General features: G+C 47.2%; 2 protein-coding genes across 2 annotated transcripts in view; both read right to left on the bottom strand.

Annotated features, from left to right (window-relative positions):
* The window catches only part of best2 (bestrophin 2), a 33,050-nt gene extending 30,379 nt beyond the window's left edge, over positions 1-2,671 (bottom strand). Inside the window, exons 1-3 of the mRNA XM_042105085.1 lie at positions 2,444-2,671; positions 1,854-2,278; positions 190-284 (exon numbers count right to left, since the gene is read on the bottom strand). Coding sequence (XP_041961019.1) covers positions 190-284; positions 1,854-2,005 — 247 coding nt within the window. The 5' untranslated portion in view covers positions 2,006-2,278; positions 2,444-2,671. The remainder of the gene's footprint in view (positions 1-189; positions 285-1,853; positions 2,279-2,443) is intronic.
* Positions 2,672-3,927: 1,256 nt separating this feature from the next.
* Positions 3,928-14,926, bottom strand: get3 (guided entry of tail-anchored proteins factor 3, ATPase). The gene is made up of 7 exons (XM_042105269.1): positions 14,591-14,926; positions 13,543-13,690; positions 12,095-12,243; positions 10,162-10,312; positions 9,249-9,356; positions 8,849-9,046; positions 3,928-6,512 (listed from the first exon to the last, which is right to left on the bottom strand). Exons 1-7 carry the CDS (start codon positions 14,731-14,733, stop codon positions 6,384-6,386), a joined length of 1,026 nt encoding a protein of 341 aa, XP_041961203.1. The 5' UTR covers positions 14,734-14,926; the 3' UTR covers positions 3,928-6,383.
* Positions 14,927-23,721: the final 8,795 nt, after the last annotated feature.

Genomic DNA, 23,721 nt, shown 5'->3' with positions numbered 1-23,721 from the left:
GGATGGATGGATGGATGAATAGACAGATAGACAGATAGATAGATGGATGAATAGACAGATAGATAGATGGATGGATGGATGGGCAGTGAGTCTCATGGTCAGAGCTGAGTGAATTGATATCAGTGAAACGGTAACTGAATGAAGTTCTTGAGTGTGTAAAGGAACGATTGAGGGAGTGAAGAAACGCACCTAACACAAAGGACATGGGGATGAGGCTGGCATAGTGGTTACAGTAGATGGACAGCTTCTCAAACGAGCGCTTCTGGTCCTCACGGAGAAAGAATCTATGAAGAACACAAACAAACAAATTGTTTTTTTTTTTCAATCAGTATTCCAAATCATAACCTCCAGACATATCCAATCATACATATTTTCGTATTGGTACACAATGAAAAGCAGAATGAACAAATAAATTAACTTAAATTTAATGACTGTAGGACCCAGGGGCGGACTGGGACCAAAAATCGGCCCTGGCATATTTGGCCCAAGTGGCCCTCAAATCGGTCGGGCACACCTAATTAAATACACAATCTTGCATTACCCTTAAATATGCATATATTTTCAACGTCATGGAGCACTAAAAGTGATGTAGGCCTCACTGGCTATCACTCTGACTGATCAGAGGTAGCCATAAAGCACATGATCTCCATATTCAAGTAGGCTATACAAGCAATTATTAAATAAGAGTTTCTGCTTGAATTCAAAGTATCATTTGAAATGATTCAATAGGCTACATTTAAACTATACAATGCTCAATTAACAGCAGCACCAAACAATTACTGAAGCCTATGTGTAAATAACTACCTAGACTGTCGTAGACATTAATGTAATTTATACCAGTTATCACTGTAGGACAACTGAAACAACACGAAATAAACAGGGCTGTTGCTGGAAATATTTTATTCCTGTAGGCTATAGCCTATATTGCTGGTACATTTTGGAACAGTATAGCTACAAGAACTAATGTCTTCCAGTAGCCTATCGTATAGTTTATATAGCTTAGTTGGTTCGTGCATGAATATGACTTTTGTATATGTTTTGTAGCCTACATTTCCGTCAGTCTACAGTCTTTTAGCCCATCTTTACCATGATAAATCTTCCAAGATAGAACCCTTTAGACGCTCTACTTTGAGAGACCAACCACCACTCATGCCATCGATGTTGAATTTTGGGCGTCTGACGGAAACTGATTAATCTGACCAACAATTAACGTCGATTTGACACTCTTTTGCTGTCCGGGTTTGCAAATCATTCATTTAGAAAATGTGCTTACATCCTCGTTCAAACTCAACTTCAACATGTTGCTGACATATGCTAGCCTACTTGCAATATTGTCTTTTTGAAGCTTCTACATTGGTGTTACTTTTGCACAATTGTCACTACGGCACCCGTAGCAATTTCGAGTAGGCAACTTCGATTAACTTTTGATGCGCTCACAGAATCCTGGCTCTGAGCCAAAATGGGAGTGGTTGGGCCTGACGTGAGCTGTTATTGGATCAGTCGAGTGTCAGTATGGAAATGTAACCAATGGGCCGCTGATTATCCTTCTTAGGGCCGATCGTTGGCCAAAATGATTAAATTATGTAGGCTATATAGCCTATTGTATCGGCCCAAAAGGTGCGTCGGCCCACCGGGAAAATACCCGGTATGCCAGATGGCCAGTCCGCCCATGGTAGGGCCCCACTACACAGGCTTGAAAGACAGAACTTACAAAGTTTACTGGATGTACAGTTCAATACCATATGGCTACAGAAGTACTATGGAGCGTCACTCAATTTACGCACGCTCTGTGATGCGCGACCTTAATGGTAAACTCATAGCCTACACATTTAATTGAAGCTATAGGAGCTTACCGGTAAGTGATACTGATGGCCGTGTACATGGCGAAAAACGCAAGGAACTCCTTGTAGAGCACTTTGTAGATGCTACCCTTCCATGCAAGCAGGAGCTTGGAGAACCCGCAGAACCTTGCGTTTGCCACGCGCGCGGTGTACGTGACCGTCATGGTGTTGATCCTCCAAAACAGTCTCGACGGCTTCTCCTGCTCCCCGTTCCTCTACCGAATACCGGGTCGGCAGCCCTCGTTGCCCCTGTGGAAACGAGGATTCAACAATAGCAACTCTCGCCCCTGTGTGGAGTCCGCGTGCGTAACGGGAATCAAGTGTGAAACAGCACCGGCGTGACTGTTGGACGTGCGCACGGTGCGCCACGTGAGGCGGGGGACTCGTCCTTATCTCAACGTTGCCTGTCCCGGAGACGCTGGGTCACATGAAATACGCTAGTTTGTGTAGAGGAAAAAGTCAAGTAAGCTATATGTCAGCCCGTCAATAGGCTGTTTATTACATTATGCTTCGAAATATTATTGTCATTATCATTATTATTATGCAGTAGGCTAGTATTATTAGTAGTAGACTAGTAGGCTATTTTGTTAATTATGCCTTACCTCATGCGTAACGACGCTTAGGAATATTTTGTCACTAAATCACAGCGAGTTTCCTTTGGTCTAAGTTCGACAGAAGTTTTGAAATTCCACAGAAAAAGATTTAAGTAGACGAGAGTCCTGTTCCAGACTGACCAATCCTCCAATTAACCTCCTAACCGAACTTCATGGTAGCAGTGCCGCTCTCACAAGGTAGAGGCGCTGGTGAGGAGGAAAAGGAGGGATATCTGAGGGGGCATCTTTTTTTTCCAAAAGCCTGGTGCTCTCTCTCTCTCTCTCTCTCTCTCTCTCTCCCTCCCTCCCTCCCTCCCTCTCATCCTGACACATTAGTATTTGCTGAGGACTCACACGTCTCAGTCAGAATGAGCATAGGCCTGTATGCTATATTTGGCTTTAACAGTGGTTTGCCTATTTTATTGTAGTATAGATTCGAACAAGCAAACAAGCAAAAAACACTGTGCCTTATTCTAAAACGTGACTGGTTGTTAATTTGCACTATACAGTTCGGAAGAGGTGCGTCCCAGGCCGCGCTGCTCGCGCATGTGATGTCTATCTGTAGCAGTGTTTGATAGCTGACCCGCGTCCGTTTGCCTCCGCTGAACCGGACTGGTCGCTCTGTGCTAGGAGCTGCTCGCCGAGAGAGAAGGGGGGGGGGGGGGGGCTGGGTGCGCCGCGGGGAGAGTCAGGGTATGCGAAGGACCTCGTTAGCGGCGCGTCCCGCTGCTCGAGGCGGACGCGCAACAGTGCGCTTCAGATCGCTGATGGATCACGACCGACAGCCCTGCGCGGTGCGGTCGGGTACAGTAGGCAGCCTGGGTTAAGAGAGAGAGAGTGTGTGTGTAGGCTAGTTGTGTCAGGCACCACGGTAATGGAAGAGAGAGTAAACGGGGAAACATGGACTACTTGACTGTAAAGCCTACATTTCTCTCTTCATCCAAAAGAGAAAACGCCAAGTACCAAATCAAACTTGTTGTGCAATAGCGCTTACTTCCCTGCCTTCAGCCCCTCGGGCACCGTGGCTTGGCCTGACCCTGGCCGTGATAAGCCACTCTCTCGGCCGGCCTGCCGTCCGTCCTGGGCCCCGCAGGGAGCCTTGTTTGTCCAGGTTGAGGACCACAGATGAAAGGTGTGCTCCGCTGACCCTGTCACCTTGCATAATATCTCTCTGCGCGCGCTGAACGGGAGGCACGACTCCGTCTCCGACCGTGCCTGTGTCAGCTTGCGGAAGCGCAGCAGCTCTATGGGAACCCTGTTAAGCGTAACCGCGCTGTTTTGCAACAGTTTAACAACGAAAGCGCCAATTAAGAGATTTGTTTAGCGTGAAAAGTGTGATTCTTACATCACCTGTTTACAATAAGACTAGGCTAGCTAGATGGACTAGGCTAAACTTTAGCCTACTCGGTTTTTTTTTTGTTCCTGGTTGAGTCAACTATTGAATAAGTAAATAGGCTACATTAAACAAATTAACTACACAATGTTAAGCAGTCAACCATCGATGCAATAGTGATTTATTTTATTTTTTATACATTTATGGTCTGATTCCCCATAACATTATCACCTCTAAAAAAGGAGAAAAGAAGAAGAAAAACTAAACAGCAAAGGCATTTAAAACAGAACTGTTTTGGAGAGAAATATAGAGAAGAGAGAGAGATGGTATTTAAAACAGAACTGTTTTGGAGAGAAATATAGAGAACAGAGAGAGAGAGATGACTTTTACAGGTTGTGTTGTCATGTATCGACACCAGTTCACCAAACACGCAGGTCTATAACAACCTCAGTCAGAAAAGTAACCACAGAATCTTCTAGATATTGTTTTAAATAGTGACGGCCAGTGTGCAAGAGGTGACTATGGGTTTGGTCTGCTCCAAAATCCTACACCCTCGGACAAGTTGATTAGAGACAGACAAAAAAAAAACTTGCAAACATACACTGTCTAACCCAGTGGTTCTCAAAGTGTGGAGCAGGCCCCACTAGCGGGGAATAGAGACAGACATGACAGGTGGGGCGTGAGGAACAAACTATTTTTTTTATCTCTTTTGACAAGGAAGATAATAAATTCAAAACAAAACAGCCGCACACAAACATAAGTGTCATAAACAGACCGACATATGAATTAAAATATCTTGATCCAGCGGATCGAGATAGGAAATGTAACATGGAACCAAAGTCCGAAATCAGGTAGGGCTTGAAAATACAAAGTGGGGAATGACAAAAAAGTTTGAAAACCACTGGTCTAACCGATGATGAGGATGGTGATGAAGATGAGTCCAGGTGGGCAAAGCGCCCCACAGATGTACGGGTTTCAGTGCGGCTCTCCCCAACCCCGAGCCCATAAACCGAGCAGGAGTCAAGAGAGCTCAGTCAGACTCCCACGTACACACCCCCACCCACTCGGTGATGACAGTCAGAGCGGTGATGTCATAATGGGAGTCTGACATTCATGCTCTCTATGTTTTAGAGGTGTAGCTACAGCCATCTCACGCGTATGGGTCCTGTGTGTGCTCTGCTTGCGTTAACTTTGTGAAGTGACCTTGAGTTTGAGAAAGGCGCTACATAAATAAAACTTCCTATCATTATTTCAGATCAGATTTATTTATTGATTTGATTTGATTTGGTCTTCCTCATGCACTCCTGCACTGTTCATATCAGGACAGACAGACAGACTCATTCACTCACGCTAACCTCATTAAAGACCAAACGACATTCACTTTTCTGAAATCAACACGTGGGTTAGAACGACCAGAGTAGGCAACCGCAGGTACACCACCTCAGACATGACAGGAGCCATGAAGTGAGCCAGATTTCATCAGCCATTTTCACCTAATTACTTAATTTATTATTATTATGATGATTATTAAATATGATTACACAATATATTATGAATCACATAGTAAAACTCCAAACAGCATTAATAAGGGGCACTTATCTTCAAGCTTAAGGGGCATGCTAAGAGGCCAGGGCCAGAGTCCACATGGGCCCAAGCGCCAGTGAAGCACCACAGCTCTGGGGCTGTGAGACTGACACAGGAACAGAGAGGGTTTATGGTTTAATGGGGGGGGGGGGGGGGGGGGGGGTGATGATGGTGATGAAGATCATGGTCGTAGTCATGGCCACACAACAGGGAAGAGTGACCATTAACCGGAATCTGAAGAGTTCAGGTATGTGTGTGTGCGCTAATGAACCCTGCTACTCCACATCACTGCAAGCCAAATGGTCTTCAGGCCTCCTACGAAAAAAAACACCAATCACAACACCCACAACACCTGCCTGTCATCTCCCTGGCCTCCTGCTATTGGTTGAAGGTTAAAAACAAGTATCCATCGCAGGGTTGAGCATGTAACTGTTTTTGAGATACATTCTACCTGACCTCACCTAAACAGGCACAACCAGTGGGCTAAGACAAGAGCCAAAAACAAAAACAAATAATCATTCAATAAATCAAAAGCAAGCCTTTTACACAAAATTAGTCTATTGGTTCTTTTTTTTTTTTTCCTTGACATTAAGATATATGCACATGACAAACTCTTCCAAGTCTTCCCATGGACAAAAACACAAAAAGAGAGAGAATAAAGAGTAGTCCTGTGGTGATCGTAGTAGAAGGACGTCTCTGGTGCGTAGTCGTGGTGATGAGAGAGATGAGATCAGAGATAAAATCTTCGAGTCGAGTTGTGTTGTGTCTGGTCGTGTGGTGTGGTGTAGTGTGGAGCAGACTTGAGCTCCTCAGGGCTAGTGCTGCTGCGCTGCGATTGGTTGAGCTGGACTGCGCTGCGCTGGGATTGGCTGCGCTGGGATTGGCTGAGCTGGAGTGGGCTGAGCTGGGCTTGCTGTCTGTTGGACCGAGAGCAGAGGGGCCACGGGGGTCGGAGGTCAGAGGTCACTGAAGGTGTGGTGAGGGTGGGCGGGTCGTGGCGGTCAGTGAAGAGCCAGGGAGAGAAGGGAGGGGTCACTTTTTAGGAGGGTTGTAGGGATCCAAGAGTTGCTTGGAGAAGGTGTTGACTTTGTCTGCCCCACGCACCTCGTGGGGTAAAAGAGGCAGTTTAACTATGTGGAAATCCTCATACAGGTCCTCCATCTGAGAGAGAGAGAGAGAGAGAGAGAGAGAGAGAGAGAGAGAGAGAGAGAGAGAGAGAGAGAGAGAGAGAGAGAGAGAGAGAGAGAGAGAGAGAGAGAGAGAGAGAGAGAGAGAGATAAACAAAAGATTCAAGATCTGACTGACAAAACGGCTTCCACCGTTGTGCCCTTGAGCAAGGCGCTTAACCCCGAGTTGCTCCCGGCCCTCATAATACAATGGACATGTGTAAGTCGCTTTTGATAAAACAAAAACAAAAAAGCGTTTAATGCTAAATTATTAAATGTAAGGGGAAAATTCGTAGCAAATTTAGCAAAGATAAGATAAGACTTTATTGATCCCACAGCTGGGAAATTTAGTTGTCACAACAGCCCAGTAGTATTTAAATAAACAAAAATAGTAGTAGTAGCAGTATAAAACCTAGGCATTCAGTTTGGCACGTTAAAATATATCTACAATTCAGTCTTGCACCACACCAATTGTCTTTTCTCCTAAAACTAAAGAGGTTACTGACAAAATTCTGAGGCAAGCATAAAGCGCACTACAGCATATCGCTTGCCTGGTGCAGCAAGCGGCACAGTTGAAAGGTAGCCATGACATCCAAAGAGATTACTCTTTACTCACTCCCCTCTAGATAGGTAGATAGATAGATAGATACTTTATTGATCCCCAGGGGAAATTCAAGAAACTTCCCATGCTCCAAATTGGCAAGCGCCAATTGCAAGTATATGTTTGTATTGGCAGCTGAATTATGGAATTATTATGGAATTAAGGTACTGGCTTGCCACATCAACTCTGTTACTTCAGTCTGTCACGTTAAACTGGCTTGCCATATCAACTCCGCTGCTTCAGTCTGTCACGTTAAACTGGCTTGCCATATCAACTCCGCTGCTTCAGTCTGTCACGTTAAACTGGCTTGCCATATCAACTCCGCTTTGCATCGGTGTTCTGTTCGACTTCTGTAACTTCTGTAACTTCTTCTCATGTAACTTGATGTTACAGACATATTGCCTAAAACATCTGATTTACAATTTCCAACAGATAGTGGTGATCACATAACTTAAGTTAACTGCATGATTGTCATGAGAACACATATGGTCGTTAATCAGTAAAGCTAACTATACCAAAGTCCTTTTGGGCAAGACCCTCCACTCGGCAGCCATATTGCAATGATTTTTGGGCACTCATCGGGCATCCTATTCGGCAGAAATGCGCGTGTGCGAGGCTTCACGACACCAACCTTGCTCCAGCGGCGAGTTCACAACACATGATCCTCAATCAGTAAACCTAACTATAGCCAGCTACAGCTCGCCGTGTGACACATTTAGCCAGAGACTTTCTAATGAGACACGCCACTCAAAAAATCCTCCATAGAAATGCATGGGGCTAGTTTGTAACGTCAATATGGCCGTTGTCTACATACATCCCACCCCTTCCGCGGCAAAACGTCAACAGGTGAATGAATACATTGAGCCAATCATGTGGTGTGATGTAAAGATACTGTGCCAATCATGTGTCGTGATCTCGACGCTGGAGCAAGGTAGGTGTCGTGAAGCCTTGCGCTTCTGCCGAAATAGATGCCCGATAAGTGCCCAAAAAGTGTTGCAATATGGCCGCTGAGTGGAGGGACTTGCCTAAAAGGACTTTGCTAGGGAACGCTTTGTAGTCCGGCGTGTTTTAGTGTTGGCAGAGGCATATTTTAAAGATGTAACAGGTTTAAGGTCCACACGGAGACAACATGCCGCTTTTTATTAAAAGGGAATGAATATGGGGCTTCTCTCAAGCAGTTAATTTACTATTGTAGGGAGTGTTATTTGTATGATCTCCTGAACCCCATTTCTCTCATAGGATTTTTTTCTTAGGAACCAGAAAGTGCAAAAGTGCACCTCCACATTCTATAGGGGACTCTGGTTTTGAGGCTCTTTTTTTCCCCCCCCAGACCTGCCATTTTGAAAACCCTGAACACAAAGCCTACGAACATGCCCTTGAACATATACTGCTCAAACAAATTAAGGGAACACTTACAGTTTTCCACAATTGTTAAAACACATTTTTTTAAAACCTTCCACCCTTTTCTCCATTCTCAAACTACATTCACAGAATGTCTGACAGTTCTTGCAAAATAAAACACTCGCCTCAAAAGTTTTACTTGTGCTCAGAGCCAAACAGTGTCAGAGTACTGATCCAGTGTATGATTGAAGTGTTCCCTTCATTTTTTTGAGCAGTGTGTAATATATATATATATATATATATATATATATATATATATATATATATATATATATATATATATATATATATACACATACATACACACACACACACACACACACACTCACCTGGTCCAGGTACTTGGACTGGATCTTGTGTCGCGCCTCACACATCTTGCAGGGTCGATCCCCGTCAGGGAACACCAGCTGGTTGACAATGATGTTGTGGGTGTCGATGCGGCACTTGGCCAGCTCCTGGATCAGACGCTCCGTCTCGTACAGGGACAGGAACTCCGCGATACACACACAGATGAACGTCGTCTGCTCCTGTGAGGCCACACACACACACACACAGGTTAGAGCACATTCAACTTGAAGATAATTTATTCATTTATTTTTTAATGTTAACACAACAAAGAATGTACATGAAGACAAACCCATCCCCAAAAACACACATTCACTAAGTTTTTAGACTTAGCTTGTACACACACTCACTGTAGCATGTACACAAACACACACGCTCGCTTACCGGGTCTTTAAACTGCTCACTAACGGAGCGAATGACAGGTAGGGTCTCCTCTAGCTTAGAGGCCAGTTGGTCTGCATTCATATCACCCAAGCCCAGCATATTGCACATCTAGAGAGAGGGAGAAAAGACACTCATATCACCCAAGCCCAGCATCTTACATATCTAAGGGGAGAAGAACACAATTGGTAGACAAGACATATAGAGTAGGTAGATAGTAGAGATATTTCCATTTCCTGTCTATTAATCAATGTTTATACATCGACTTTGCAAATGACATTTGCATTTATTTTGTTCATTCTTTTCTCAGATTAAAGCACAATCTGATTCTTTGGGCTGTTGGGCACTGCGGTTAACACTCGGGTGCAGAGAACACACATTGCACACGCATGAAACATTAGGTGGGTTTACATGGACATTTTTTGTCATTCCGATTCAACTATTCTGATTGAAAAATGTGTGATCCGTCTGTTTACATGGGGTATGTTCTATTCCGATCAGGTGCTCAGCAGGCAGACCGATTGGCCATATACATGGCTGTTCAATCGGAATAGTAACAGAATACACCACCTTTCATTACGATTAAAGCTCAGATCGGATCGACAGTTTTATTCCAAAAAAAGGTGTTTATATGTGTAATTTCTATTCCGTGTAAACCCTCCTGCTGGCATGCAGTGTATTCACATTGCAGCAAATAGACAGGGAATTACTGTACATAAAGCAGACATCTACAGAAGTATCCATAAAGATGAACTATGGACTACTGACTACTGATGACTACTACTGCTGATGTGTAGTCATGACTACACCTGACCTCCTAGAAAGCAACACAGAAAGAGACAAAGAAACCCCATTTCCCAGCAGGCAACTGGGCAGCGGTTACCTTTGTGGTGAATTTGATTACTGATTTGGTTACCTGGGAGATGAATGGGCTGATCTGGTTCTTGATCTGCATGAGGCGGCCCAGCCCCCTCTCCACGATGGTGGGGAAGTTCAGGAGTCGCAGCGTGTGGCCTGTGGGGGCCGTGTCAAAGACCACCACGGAGAAATTCATCCCCTTCACTAACCTGAGGGGAGGGAGGGGTTAACTTCGAAACGTCTGTGTGGCTCATGTTAGTGTGTGTATGTATGTGTACACAAATGTTTTACCTGCACATACTATTATAAGATTCTGTATTAGTTTGATCTTACGTAATGTTATGTGACATTTCTGTATGATTTGTCAATGCAACATTAGCCAGCTGGTACGTCGCGGTGCTAGCTAACCTGAGGGGAGGGAGGGGTCAACTTAGAAATGGCTGTTTCCCACAGAATTGGATTCAAGGATTGGATTGGGTGCAAGGAAAGGCTGCGTGTGTAAAAAGTGCAGCTCAATGATAGGATTTTTTATCGAATTTAAATAGTACAACATAGAACATTATTGTTGTGTGGAGGCCAGTTTGATTTCGTGGCGGCCCCGCCACAGATTAGTCATCGTATGGGAAACACCGGTCTGTGTGGCTCAGTTTAGCGCAGTGTAAAACAATCCATCAGGACAGGAGCGCCTGGTGTGGGCCCATCCATGATACCGCCACGTTTGGGAACAGTTACACACACACGCACGCACACACACACACACACACACACATAAAACGCTGTAGATGGCAGACTGAAGACCAGGACAGGAGGGGCCTGGTGTTCACATCCTTCCACCAGGTCTGCTCCTCAGGCTAATGCTCCCGGGATGGGTGTGTGTGGGCCCATCCATGATACCGCCACGTTTGGGAACAGTCACATAGACGTGCCCTTCACCTAGCCTAGAGTCCCAAGTCACACACACACACACAGACAGACAGACAGACACGCACACACACACACACAGACACAGACACACGAAGACACACACACACTTCTGCTGACTGGTGCTGGAGCAGCTGCAGTGTGGCCCAGCAGGCAGCATAACAATGTTGTTCAGCACTAGGGCCGTTAATTATATTAATAAACTCTAGTATAGGAGTGAGCAGGCCTTTTAGAGGGAAACACAGAGTCACCGGCCAGTGCCTGTAACTGCCACCCAGTCCGATCGGTGCCCGGAACCCTGCCACTCCATGTCCGTGTCAGGAGAGTGCTAATTGGCCAGTGTGTCAGAGCAGCAACGGCGATCGCCAGACAAACGCCACTCCTTGGGGCTGAACAACGACGCTATGGCATCCCAGCGCTCTGTGAAACCTGGCTCACGGGTCACAGACAGAACTGACTTCAGCTCTAAACTCACTCACTGACACTAAGGGTCAGTTTCCCAGTTTCCCCATTCATGGGTTAAGCCTTGTCCTGGACTAAAAGCTTTTTTTTTTTTCTCCAACGGAGATCTCCACAGAAGATGTATTAGTGCAGGACTCAGTTTAATCCACGTACAAGAAACTGCCCTCGAGGGGTAACGCTGAGCTGGCACTGTGGAGGAAGAACCACCACACAAGAGCTCATGAATCACCATAAGAGCTCTCTGTGGCTGACCACTGCCCCCTAGAGGCCACAATAGAAACTACACTGAGGCAAACCTCTCATCCTCACCTTTCTTTCTAGACGCTGTCTGGTTGTTGATCTACAGCTGTGTTTCTCAAACTTTTTCAGACAAAGGACCACTTAACCAATAAAAAAGAAACGCACGGACCACCTAGCTAAAAAAAAATAAAAGATTAGACCTACTTCAACAATATACAGTATTAGCCTACACAATAGGCCTACTCACTGAACCACCTTTGCAATTTTCTTATAGTGTCAGAAGATATATATATATATATATATACACAGACACATATGTATGTGTGTGTGTGTGTGTGTGTGGGTGGGGGGGGGGGTCTCCTCCTGACCTCATAACCTCGGCGTAGCTCATGGCCTCGTCGATGCCGGGGAAGGCGCTCATGGCCTCCTGCATCATCTTCTTGCCCATGCTGAGCATGTTCTCCTCCTCAAAGAACTCGTCAGGCAGTTCGGCCACACCAAGGCTCGGGTCAATCTCCTGACAGAGGTAACCAGAGGGGGAGAAAGGGGAGAAAGAGAGAGTGATTAAGTTGATATAAATTATTTTTATTTTACAAGTTACACACACACACACACACACACACACACACACACACACACACACACATAAAACACTGTAGATGGCAGACTGAATAAACACACAAATATAAACATCCAACCCATCCACTGCAGACCCTAACTCACACCACACCACGACAAGTCCAAATTCTCATCACCGTGTTAATCAATTCTACAGCTCAGCTCCGGATAAACAAAGTGGTGGAGGAGGAGGAGAAGAAAGAGGAGGACTGACCACGCAGACAGAGTCATGGGAGATATTAATGCCACAATGATCCCACACAAGGCTCATCACTCATAAATACAGTTAACACATCAGCACGTGGAGGCACGCACTAATCACACATGCTGAGGAGTTTCTCAATTCAAAGTTGCTTCATTAGCATGACTGTATGGGAACAGTGTTGTCAAAGCTAGTGTTACATACAACATAACACACAATAACATAAGACCATAAAAGAAAAACAAAAAAAATACATTAAGAGGAGAGGGATGCATCAGTGTGGGGTGGACATAAAATATTTAGAATTAAGAGCAGTAAAGAACCAGAGTAATAATAGGATGATTATGAGTGTGTGTGTGTGGCCATTTTTTCATTGTTGTCACAATCTTGAAAGTGCCAATTTGGAATATGGGGAAGAATGTCCGTCTTACATTTTCATATGTTTCACAGTGAAGAAAGAAGTGCTGTTGGATGTTGGATGCTTGTCCCATTTCAGGTAGTTGTGCATACTGAGTGGACCCCAAACCTCACTTCTTTCTCTCTCTGTCTCCGTCTCTCTCTCTCTATCTGTCTGAGTCTCTCTGTCTGCGTTCTGCGTCTCTCTGGACTGAAGGGTGTTGGGACTATCTGTCTGTCTGTCTGCGTCTCTCTGTCTGTGTTCTGCGTCTCTCTGGACTGAAGGGTGTTGGGACTCTCTCTCTCTCTCTGGACTGAAGGGTGTTGGGACTATCTGTTTGTCTCTCTCTCTGTCTGCGTCTCTCTGGACTGAAGGGTGTTGGGTCTCTCTCTCTCTCTCCCTCCCTCTCTGGAAACGCACCCCTGGGCGTTTGTGTGTATTCACTGTTCATTGCTCCTAGTGTGTGTGTGTTTTCACTAACCATGGATGGGTCAAATGCAGGCGTTGGACAGACCACTTAGCCTGTATATTACACAGTAGTGAGGAGGTACAGTTAGAGTAAAATACGCAGCATATATGACGAACATTACTGAACTTACCATAGCGAACAGGTTGTCATAACCTTTGACCTTGGTGGGCACCTTGGAGAACTTCTGGTCGAACGCATCAGATATGTTGTGAGCAGGATCCGTGGAGATAATGAGCACGCTCTCCCTTACCGATGCCAACTGGACCGCCAGGCTACAGCTGCACAACGTGAGAAAACGCCTCATTGTTTTATAATGATCATCATTTAATTTGCATGCCAACATAAAGGAGGAGAAAACCTCGAAATCATCGGAATAATAATGAGGACGAGGGACGTTTACATCATGACAGGGAAGACATTACAGTTCTCTATTCAGTTAATTACGTGTGATTGAAGATTCTCTTGATGGTATGTCCTTGTAGACAGATGGTATGTCCTAGAGTATATATACTAATGTCCTGTGTAGACAGATTGCTCTCGCTGAAAACTCGTTTAACCAATAAGCCACTTGATGAGTCAGTAGCAGCTACAGCAATCGAGGCCTGCTCACACTAAAATAGTCGCTACTAGCCTGCTAACAAGCCGGCTAAACTGATGCAGATTTCGACTGGTAACGTTAGCGTTTTCCTACCACCAGCCTTTTTAGGGTTAACACACCTTAAGGGACAGTTAAAATGTGCGACAGCATACTCACAGTATTGTTAAGCGTTTCTATCGTGTGCCTGGCAAGTTGACGCGGTGGAACTTCACATTTACCTTCATATAACTAACTTCTATGCCGTTCAATATTTCTTGTTGTTGGTGTGTCTTCTATGTTAGCATTAACTTGCTGGTGATAGAAGCATCTTCGTTCACCGGTCATTGAACCCAGGGAGTTATTTACTATTGATATCATCACATAACGCCGGATTTATTATATTATTTAAACGCGTGATAAATATTCCTTTTAGGAGTTCCAAAACCTGTCGCAACGTTTGCAACTCAAACAGTAATCCTGAAATCATGTTATGCTAACGCATTAATAGCTAACAGCAACATGAATGAGGCTAGCTAGCTTGCTAGCTTGAGGTGACGTGACAACACACCATTAGGTTAGAAACATTTGCTGACAAACGCACCTGCACGTCGTTTTGCCCACGCCGCCTTTTCCACCAACAAAAATCCATTTGAGTGATTTCTGTTCTATAATGTTCTTTAAAGTAGGCTCCAATGGCTCAACATCAGGCGCATCTTCAAATTCATCGTCCATCGGGGCTGCCATCTTGTACGCTAGTCACCTGGAATGTACCAAACGTGGTAACCCCTGTGTCAGTGTTTAACATAGTTGCCCAGACGCCATTTTGGCTCAACGGAGCTCCTTCTCGCCATTAACTTCAATTGCAATATTGATCCACAATGGCGTTCCAATTGTGTACAGCGACATCTAGTTCTCTGGACTGGACTGTACCAAAAGATGAGCGGATGTCATATAGAAAACTGCATGTGACTGCATTGTTTATCACTCTCATTATGGACCCTTTCAAGAGAGTTCCATTATCAGCATCATAGTTGGCCCCACAAGACTTCCTTTTTAACATTCCATATGTTATCTTAATGCAGAGGAAGTAGATTGGGGCCCAAATCGAACGTTCAAGCATTGTTTTTGTTTACCTTGTTGAAAGGGTCTATAAGTGTGAGATAAGTTGCACATGAACTATGCAGTATATAATTTTACAATTGTATATGGAAGGGTACACATCACTATTGGAAAGGTTAACAAGTCTAATGTTCAGCACATTTACACAATCTATATTGGATAACTTGCTATCATCCTATAGTAATTATATTGTAACAAACTGCAAAGTTGTCTCAGAATGGTTTGATTGGTTACGCATAGCTGCCAACTCTCACGCATTGGCCGTGAGACACGCATTTGATTAGTTTCACACACTCACACGCCACACCCACGATTTCTCCCGCTGAAGTGTCAACCCGGTCGGTCAGATGCCTGAAAAATGAGTTTAGCCTATAGATCTACCTGTTGAGCCACGGTTATGCTTTCAGAGACGGTGAGAGGGGTTAAGAGCACCCCGTCTGTGGAATTTTCTAAATTTTCTCTCATTTGCGATGCTACTTCAAAAGCCATCTCAGGCGCATTCCCCCGGCTTCAGGTAGGCCTATGCTTTGAGTATTTTTCACGCTGAAGTGTCAACCTGGTAGGTCAAATACCTGGCAGATGAGGTTCAACTAAACTAAACCTATACATGATATCACACATCATGTGAACGAGCGGAATCTAAGCTTTCCAATGATATTAGCGCCAAGTTGCTGTGATAAATGGTTCGCGAGAAAATTATCATTGAACCGACGTGCAATTTAAACTGTATCGCCGGTTTGGAACTCCTGGCCACGACAGCGCGTATCGTAAGCTCGCCTTTGACGTATCCCAGCTTCACTCATAGCCTGCCTGGCCAACTCGTGTACTCCTTTCAGTCTCTCGCGTAGCTGCTTGTAGTATTCCAGCCCTGGCTTACCTCCAATCTCCGCTTCCGGAGGTGAACCGAACACCAAGTCCACCGGCGTGCGTAGCTCTCGCCCGAACATCAGAGCTGCCGGTGTGCATTTCGTTGACTCTTGCACCGCTGTGCGATATGCCCAGAGCACCAGGGGCAAGTGTAAGTCCCAGTCCTTTTGTCGGCGGTCGGCCAATATGGCCAGCTGCACTGCTAGCGTCCGATTAAACCGTTCCACTAGCCCGTCGCTTTGTGGATGCAGAGGTGTCGTTCTCGTTTTCCGGATGCCCATGCGCTGGCTAACCTCAGCAAACACCTCCGCCTCGAAATTCCGCCCTTGGTCGCTGTGGAGCTCTTCTGGTGCTCCGAACCGGCAGAACATCTCAGTGACCAGTCTGTCCACTGTCGTCTGGGCGCTCTGATCTGGCACTGCATATGCCTCCGGCCACTTAGTGAAATAGTCCATAGCTACGAGCACGTAGCGATTTCCCCGCTCTGTGACTGGCAGTGGGCCCATGATATCGACGGCTACCCGCTCCATGGGAGCCCCGACTGCGTATTGCTGCAGCGGAGCGTGCGAGCGTCGTGTGGGGCCCTTCTTCGCTGTGCAGGCGTCACAGCAGTGAACATGCAGTTCAACGTCCAGCCTGCATCCCGGCCAATAGAAGTGGCTTCTCAGCCGACGAAGAGTTTTTGCAATGCCGAAATGAGCCGCCCCCACTGCCCCATGTACCTGTTCCAGTACACGGGCTCGTAATCCAGCAGGAACCAGCAACTGGAAAATGTCAGATTGTCTATCGGGAGCTCGCCAGTGTCTTTACAACAGTCCTTGACGTGCTACTATTCCCGGCCACTGTGAATAAATCGCTTTGGTCTCTGGATCGAGTGCTGATACGTCAGTCCATGGCGGTCGCTGACCGGCTTCGATCCATGACCACAATCGGCCGAGTGTGGCGTCCTCCGATTGCGCCTTTCGGATCTCCTCCCTTGACATCACGTCCACCAGCGACTGCGCGTCCATGGCCCCAGCTGCCGCTCTGCTGTGCTGTGTTGTGGCGTTGGGCTGCAGTGCGTTGTCTCCGGTCTCTCGATCACTGTAGCTGGTAGCGGAAGGCGGCGAGACGACCTCAGGGTGCTGCTGGCGAGCGTTGACTCTCTCACTGGCATGAAGCTGGCGAGCGGTGGCCCTCTTGATGGCGCGGCGCTGGCGAGCGTTGAGTCTCTCGCTGGTGTGCTGCTGGCGAGTGTTGGCCCCCTCACTGGCGTGCTGTTGGCGAGCGTTGACCCTCTCATTGGCGCGACGCTGGCGAGCGTTGAAAACAGCGACTCTCTCTCTCTCTCTCTGCCAGCGGTGATGCAGCCTGTAGCCGACGAGTGGGCTCCGGTTGAGCCGCGGCCAGGCTCCTCTCCTCCCTCCGGTGGCAGTGCTGGCACTGGTCTGCTGCACACGGACGCCTGGACAGGGCGTCCGCGTTGCCGTAAAGGTGACCCGCCCGGTGTTGAATCTCCATGTCGTAGTCCTGGAGCGCCTCCAGCCAGCGAGCCAGCTGGCCCTCTGGTTCTTTCAAGTTCAGCAGCCAGGTGAGCGATGCATGGTCCGTTCTCAGCAGGAACCGTTTGCCGTAGAGGTAGGTTCGGAAATGGCGCACTGCCACCACCACAGCCAACAGTTCTCTGCGGATCACGCAGTAATTCTTCTCCGCTCGGTCCAGTGAGCGGCTGAAGTATGCGACCACCTGCTCGCCCTGCTCGCCTGCTTGAGAGAGGACGGCGCCGACGCCCACGTCGCTGGCGTTGGTGTCCAGGATGAACGGCAGTTGAGGGTCAGGGAAAGCGAGCACTGGGGCCTCACATAGCGCCCTCCGCAGCCGCCGGAATGCCGCGTCGCACTCTCGCGTCCACTCGAAGAGCTGGCCTTTGTGCGTCAAACGATGCAGCGGGCTGGCGACTGTAGCAAAGTCCCGGATGAAACGCCGGTAATATAACGCCAGGCCCAGGAAGCTCCGCAGCTCAGCACCGTCGCGTGGAACAGGCCAACGTCTCACCGTCTCCACCTTAGCTGGGTCGGTGGCCACTCTGGCGGCCCCCACGACATGGCCCAGGAATCCGGTTTGCCTCCGGAACAGGTGGCACTTTTTCGGGTGCAGTTTGAGCCCAGCACCCCGTATGGCGTCGAACACCTTTTCCAGATGTCCTATGGCACCGGTGAAGTCTGTTGCATGACACAGGATGTCGTCCAGGTAAACCACGCAGCATGTTCGTGGAATGCCCGCCAGGACACGCTCCATCAGCCGCTCAAAGTTCGCTGGCCCGTTGCATAGGCCGAATGGAAGTACCCGGAACTGCCACAGCCCTTGCCCGATGGTAAACGCTGTCTTCGGCCGAGCTTCCGGGGCTAGCTCAATCTGCCAGTAGCCACTGCGTAAGTCCAGCGAGCTAAACCAGCAGGAGCCGGCAATGCTGTCCAGCGCATTGTTAATGCAGGGGAGCGGGTAGGACTCTTTCCGGGTTACCTGGTTGAGGCGCCTGTAGTCAACACAGAACCGCCACGAGCCGTCCTTCTTCCGGACGAGTACAGCCGGCGCAGCCCAGGGACTACTGCTTGGCTCTATCACTCCTGCCGCAACCATTTCATTGATCTTTTCTTCAGCTGCTTGTCGTTTGGCGAACGGTAAGCGATGAGGCTGAAGTCGGATGGGCCGGGCATTTCCGGTGTCGATATCGTGTTGGACCAGGCTCGTTCTGGTGCAGTCCTCATCTCTTGCGGCGAAGATGTCGGTGTACGCTGCTAGTAGTCTGGCTACCCTGTGCTTCACTCAGCCCCTCACAGCTACGTGTGTTTGCTCAACCCGCTCTCCTGGCTCCTCCCTGGTGGGCGTGAGCTGAGCAGTGGCGGCCTCAGCGAGCGGACCTGGATGAGACCTGTTGTTTCCGCGGGCTTGAGTTTCGCGGGCTTGTGTGGGGAGGGGCGGAGACTCAGCAAGCGGACCTGGATGAGACCTGTTGTTTTTGCGGGCTTGTGTGGGGAGGGGCGGAGTCTGGGATGACGAGTACTCTTTGCAAGTTCGCTTCCTGCGGACTTGTGTAGAGCGAGTTGGAGAGTTCTTCGTCGCGCCAGTTCTCTGCACTTCATGCTCTGTTTTCTCCGCCGTGTGCAACACTACGCTGCTCGTCCCCAAGTGTAGTGTGAACCGGAAAATGTCCACCACAGCCCCCCATTTCTCTAGCACGTCCAGGCCGAGAATGCAATCATCCTGAATGCTAGCCAACCAAAGCCGGTGGCTCGCCGTCTCACCGTTGATGCACACGCACACCACTTTTTGTCCATACAGTTCCGCTCGCTCTCCGGTAACTGTTGTAATGCGCGTTTTTGTCTTTTCCCAGCCTCTGGGTCTGGCTACCAGCGTGCTGGGTAAGAGACCAGGGCGCCCAAGCGAGATGGTGGAGCCAGTATCGATCAAGGCGCGACACCGAGTCCCGTCTAGCGTGTAGTCCACATACAGTCCTCTGGTTTGGCCATATGCAATCCATAGCCCCTCCCGCCGTGCCACCTTTTTCTAGTAACTGGGGCGCGAGCGTGAGGGGTGCCGGGGCTGGGCAGTACCACGCGATGTGTCCCGGCTCGCCACACCGGTGGCATCTGTCTCTGCTGGCTGGCCTCTTCCACTCGCGTGGGCGGCGTTGTGGTGGCTGTGCCGTGGTCTGCCGCGTCACCTCCAGTTCCTCCCCGTCTTCCTCCATTGATGTCTGGTGTACACAATGCCTCGACTCTGTTGTGCGGAAGATGTTTTCCACCCGTTCGGCTTCCGCGAGGGCCGCGGACAGCGAGCTGGGGGCGCTCAGGCGAAGGTGTTCTTTTAACCGCTCTGGGTGGATGCCTCGCACGAACGCTTCCAGTGCCATCTCTTCATGTAGACCCTGGCTGTACGTTGGGTAGCCCCGCCGGGCATACAGCTGCAGATCAGCCGCGAACTTGCCCAGTCTCTCGTCCTTGTGCCGCCGTCTGGAAGCGAGTTGTTCTCTGGCATTGCTGATGAAGATTCTCTGGCCGAATCGTCGTTGCAGAGCTGCTTCGATTGCGGTCCAGCTTACTTGCTCCGCCGGTGACAGGTCTTCTAATACTTGTAGCGCTTCCCCCTCCAGAGGCAACGCCACCTGTACGCCCGTTCTCTCCGCCGACCAGCCATTCAGCTCGGCTGCCAGCCGGACCTGTACCAGGTATGTCGCCAGCGGCCTTTCGCCATTGTAGTGGGGCAACTTTACGCTGGGGCGCCCTTCTACCGCCGCCGTCGCACCGGGGACCGCCCGGTTTCCATCGCTCCTGTGTGGAGCGGGTTCAAGTGGCGGGATGCTGCCATCAGCCCGGTTCGTTTCCTCCTGTGGCCGGGGGCGGGTCTCTTCGTCACGGTCACTCTGCAGGCTGGCTCCGTCTGCTGGGCCCAGCAGGTGGCCATGGGCGAGCGCACTGTCGAAGAGCCGTCTTGGCAGGAAACTCATCATCGCCAGGGCATCAGTTGCAGCTTTCTCCTCCCGTCCAATAGGGGTCGTCATCCCACTTCTGACACCAATGTAACAATCTTGCAAAGTTGTCTCAGAATGGTTTTATTGGTTATGCACCAAAACACACGAACGTCATTACACAGGCAACACAAAGGAGGTCAATTAAACAAGCACGATACACAAACAGGGTAGTCACATACAATACACGGGGTAAACACATGAGGTACAACATAAGGAAAGACTATACCAGCTAACACATACATGACAAGGTAAACGCAATTACTCATACTAAAACCAACATCAACATTACACACACACACATACACTGCACAGCATTATGGGAGTTCAGTCATGAACCAGCTAGGCTCAGTTCACTACAATATTATTGGGGCCACAGTGAAGCTGTGTAGGCACCCATTGTGTTTGTAGCTTGGGAGTCTATTGGCAGCCCATAGAATTGACTGGTAAAAAAAATTGACATTTGGTATCATTGAAATTCTTGAACCAAGCAGATTTCAACGTACCCAATGATGTCAATTTGTTGGATTTTCCACCATTTTGGATTTTAGCAAAAGTGAAAAAAAAATTCACAGGTCACCAATTTTGTCAGTCTTGACACACAGTGTCTTCAAATGGCTCACACAGGCATTACTTTCTGGAGCCATTTTCAATGCAGGAGAATATCAATAATAAACAACAATGTCAAATTAATCAACAGTCCAATGAAAATAAACAATACCATACAAACCAATGCAAGAAGCATCTAATGAACTAAGTGCATGTTGAACAAATATGCCTTTAGACCCCTCTTGAAAGACCCAAAACTATCACAGGAACGGAGAGCACTGAGCAATTCATTTCACCAACATTGAACTGAGGAAAAGTCTTGAATTTGACCTTGCGTTTATGACTGGTCGACACAACAGATGCTCATCAGAAAGTGGGTGGTTGGGGATGTACATCTTGATCATTGAAATAACAGGGAGCAGATCCAGTCAGTGTCCTATAGGCCAAAGTGAGGGATTTAAATTTAATTCTGGCTACTGTGGCCAGTGGAGAGTAACTATGGAGTTACATGTGTCCTCTTTGGCTGATTGAAGACCAGGCGTGCTGCAGCTTTCTGCATCAGCTGTAAAGGTCTTACTACATATGCAGGTAAGCCATGGTATTAGTGACTTACAATACTTCAGCTTGGAGACGACCATGGCCAATACGTTGTGTGGAATTTTGTCTCAGATAACATCTGATCTTTCTAATGTTGTAAAGGATAAACCGACATGATTTTAAAATTGAAGCATGCTCAGAGAAGTTAAGTTAAGAGAAGTTAAGTCGGTCATCAATTACAACAAAGTAACGTGCCAGGGTCAGTGAAGATATGAGTCAAGCTGGTTGTTAATCTGTTGGAGAATAGCTGTTTTAGCTGGAAATACCAAACGCTCAGTTTTTGAGAGATTAAGCTGAAGGTACCGGTCTTTCATCCAGACTGAAATATCCTTAAGGCATGCAGAAATCAGATGGGAAGCGCTATGAGTCATCAGGTGGGAAAGACGGGTAAAGTTGAGTGTCGTCCGCATAGCAGTGATAATCAAATCCATGGGAGCAAATGGTCTCACCGAAGGACGTGGTGTAAATAGAGAAAAGCACGGGCCCTAATACTGATCCCTGAGGCACACCTGTGGTGAAGTCATTTGCTTTGAGATTTGACAGCACAACGACTATATATTATATTTTTTTATTTAAAAATGTTGTATCCTGCTGCACCATCTCACCAAATAAGCACCTATAAGAGCGCCAGCAAGAGATGCCACAACTCCAGGAACACCACCTACAACCCCAGCTACACCCACAAAATAAAATATAAAAAATAACATAAAACTTAAACAGCATAATACTAAAAGCTGACAACATACAGTGATTACATCAACAAATGATTTGGGGACTTTTCTTGGGACAGTAGAGGCATGTGCAAGAAAGCCTACTAAAGCGCCTACAAGAGCAACTGTATTTACAACAGTGACAGCCTCTACATTCAAAGCAACTGCTATCTGCCCAAGAGCACCTACAAAAACAGATAAAACTACAACAGGGGATACACTTCTAAGAGTGGCCACGTCCGCAGCGGCTACACCTAGTCGGGCAACTACCAGGCCACATAAAAGAGTACCCCAAAAAGCACCACCAACACGGGCGCCTATAGCAACACCTAAAAAAGAGCCTACGAAAGTATAAGTGCCTTCAACTCTAAGATGAGCTACAAGTACCAAATTAGCGTTAACAACAGCGACTGACACTACGCGAGCAGCGTCACTTCCAAGAACACCTCCGAGAGCACCTGTATGTACAGCGACACCTTCAAGATAACCTACGCTGGCAAGAATACCTACAATAGCACCTACAACAGCACCCTTAAAATCCTGTTTATCCTTGATCGGGAAGCCAAATAGCAAAATATTACTTACAAAAAAACTTACAATTAAGGATACCATAAAAACAGCAGGTATATTTATGACAGCAGCTAGTGTTGGTACTCCATTGAACAGGACTGTGACTAACAATCCAACTATTCCTCCACTAATAGCTCCTCCTACTTCTCTGTTGTGCATAATGATGTCAGAAATGCTCAGCAACTTTAATTTGTAAAATCTGGAGAATCTTTGATTCAGTGTTGACAGACTGGTGCGGTGGAAGCTCTTTGCTCCATCTTCTTTTTGGTCTTGAGTCTCTTCTTTTTGGTCTTGAGTCTAAATGTATTCCGAACTGCACGTGTTGATAATTTTTCCACTGCGAAGTCTGGTGATCAGGTTGAACTTTGACCTTTTGGTTTGGATTATAAATCAAGGTCCCAGTGTGAATGTTTTATTGTCTGCTGCAACCAACACCAACGATGATCTGTGGACAAAGAAACACATTTGTAATTCTGCTTTAGTTTATTATGCTCCACATCTCTAGTTTTCAATTTTCCTGTTTAATAAAATCTTGCGACAATTTCTTCAGATCCTTCTCTAAACTTAAAGGAAAAGTTTGGTGTGATATTGACCTAAAGTGTGTTGAAACATGATACCGAGTGTGAACTTTTGTCTCATAGCTCATCTCGGCTTGTCCCCTGCACTCCGAAATCTGGCGCTAGTTAGCAGATGCTACCATCAGGTTTTCAATGGGGGTGCCTTATATGATATTATGAGAAGCAGCTGCCACTGCCACTTTCTTTCTTAACAGTGAGTTTTTAAATTATGAATCTACACACCTCAAACACCATT

The sequence above is a fragment of the Alosa sapidissima genome, chromosome 9 (genome assembly GCF_018492685.1).
Source record: "Alosa sapidissima isolate fAloSap1 chromosome 9, fAloSap1.pri, whole genome shotgun sequence".
In the NCBI taxonomy this organism is placed as follows: domain Eukaryota; kingdom Metazoa; phylum Chordata; class Actinopteri; order Clupeiformes; family Clupeidae; genus Alosa; species Alosa sapidissima.
The sequence above is the reverse complement of the archived record's forward strand: the minus strand, read 5'-3'. Positions and strand labels throughout refer to the sequence as shown.

Coding starts and splice junctions, on each gene's coding strand:
- get3 (XM_042105269.1), bottom strand. CDS start 14,733: ATGGCAGCCCCGATGGACGATGAATTTGAAGATGCGCCTGATGTTGAG. Junction 13,691..14,590: donor GTGGGCAAAACGACGTGCAG/GTGCGTTTGTCA, acceptor CACGTTGTGCAG/CTGTAGCCTGGCGGTCCAGT. Junction 9,357..10,161: donor TCAGCCCATTCATCTCCCAG/GTAACCAAATCA, acceptor CCCTCTCTCTAG/ATGTGCAATATGCTGGGCTT.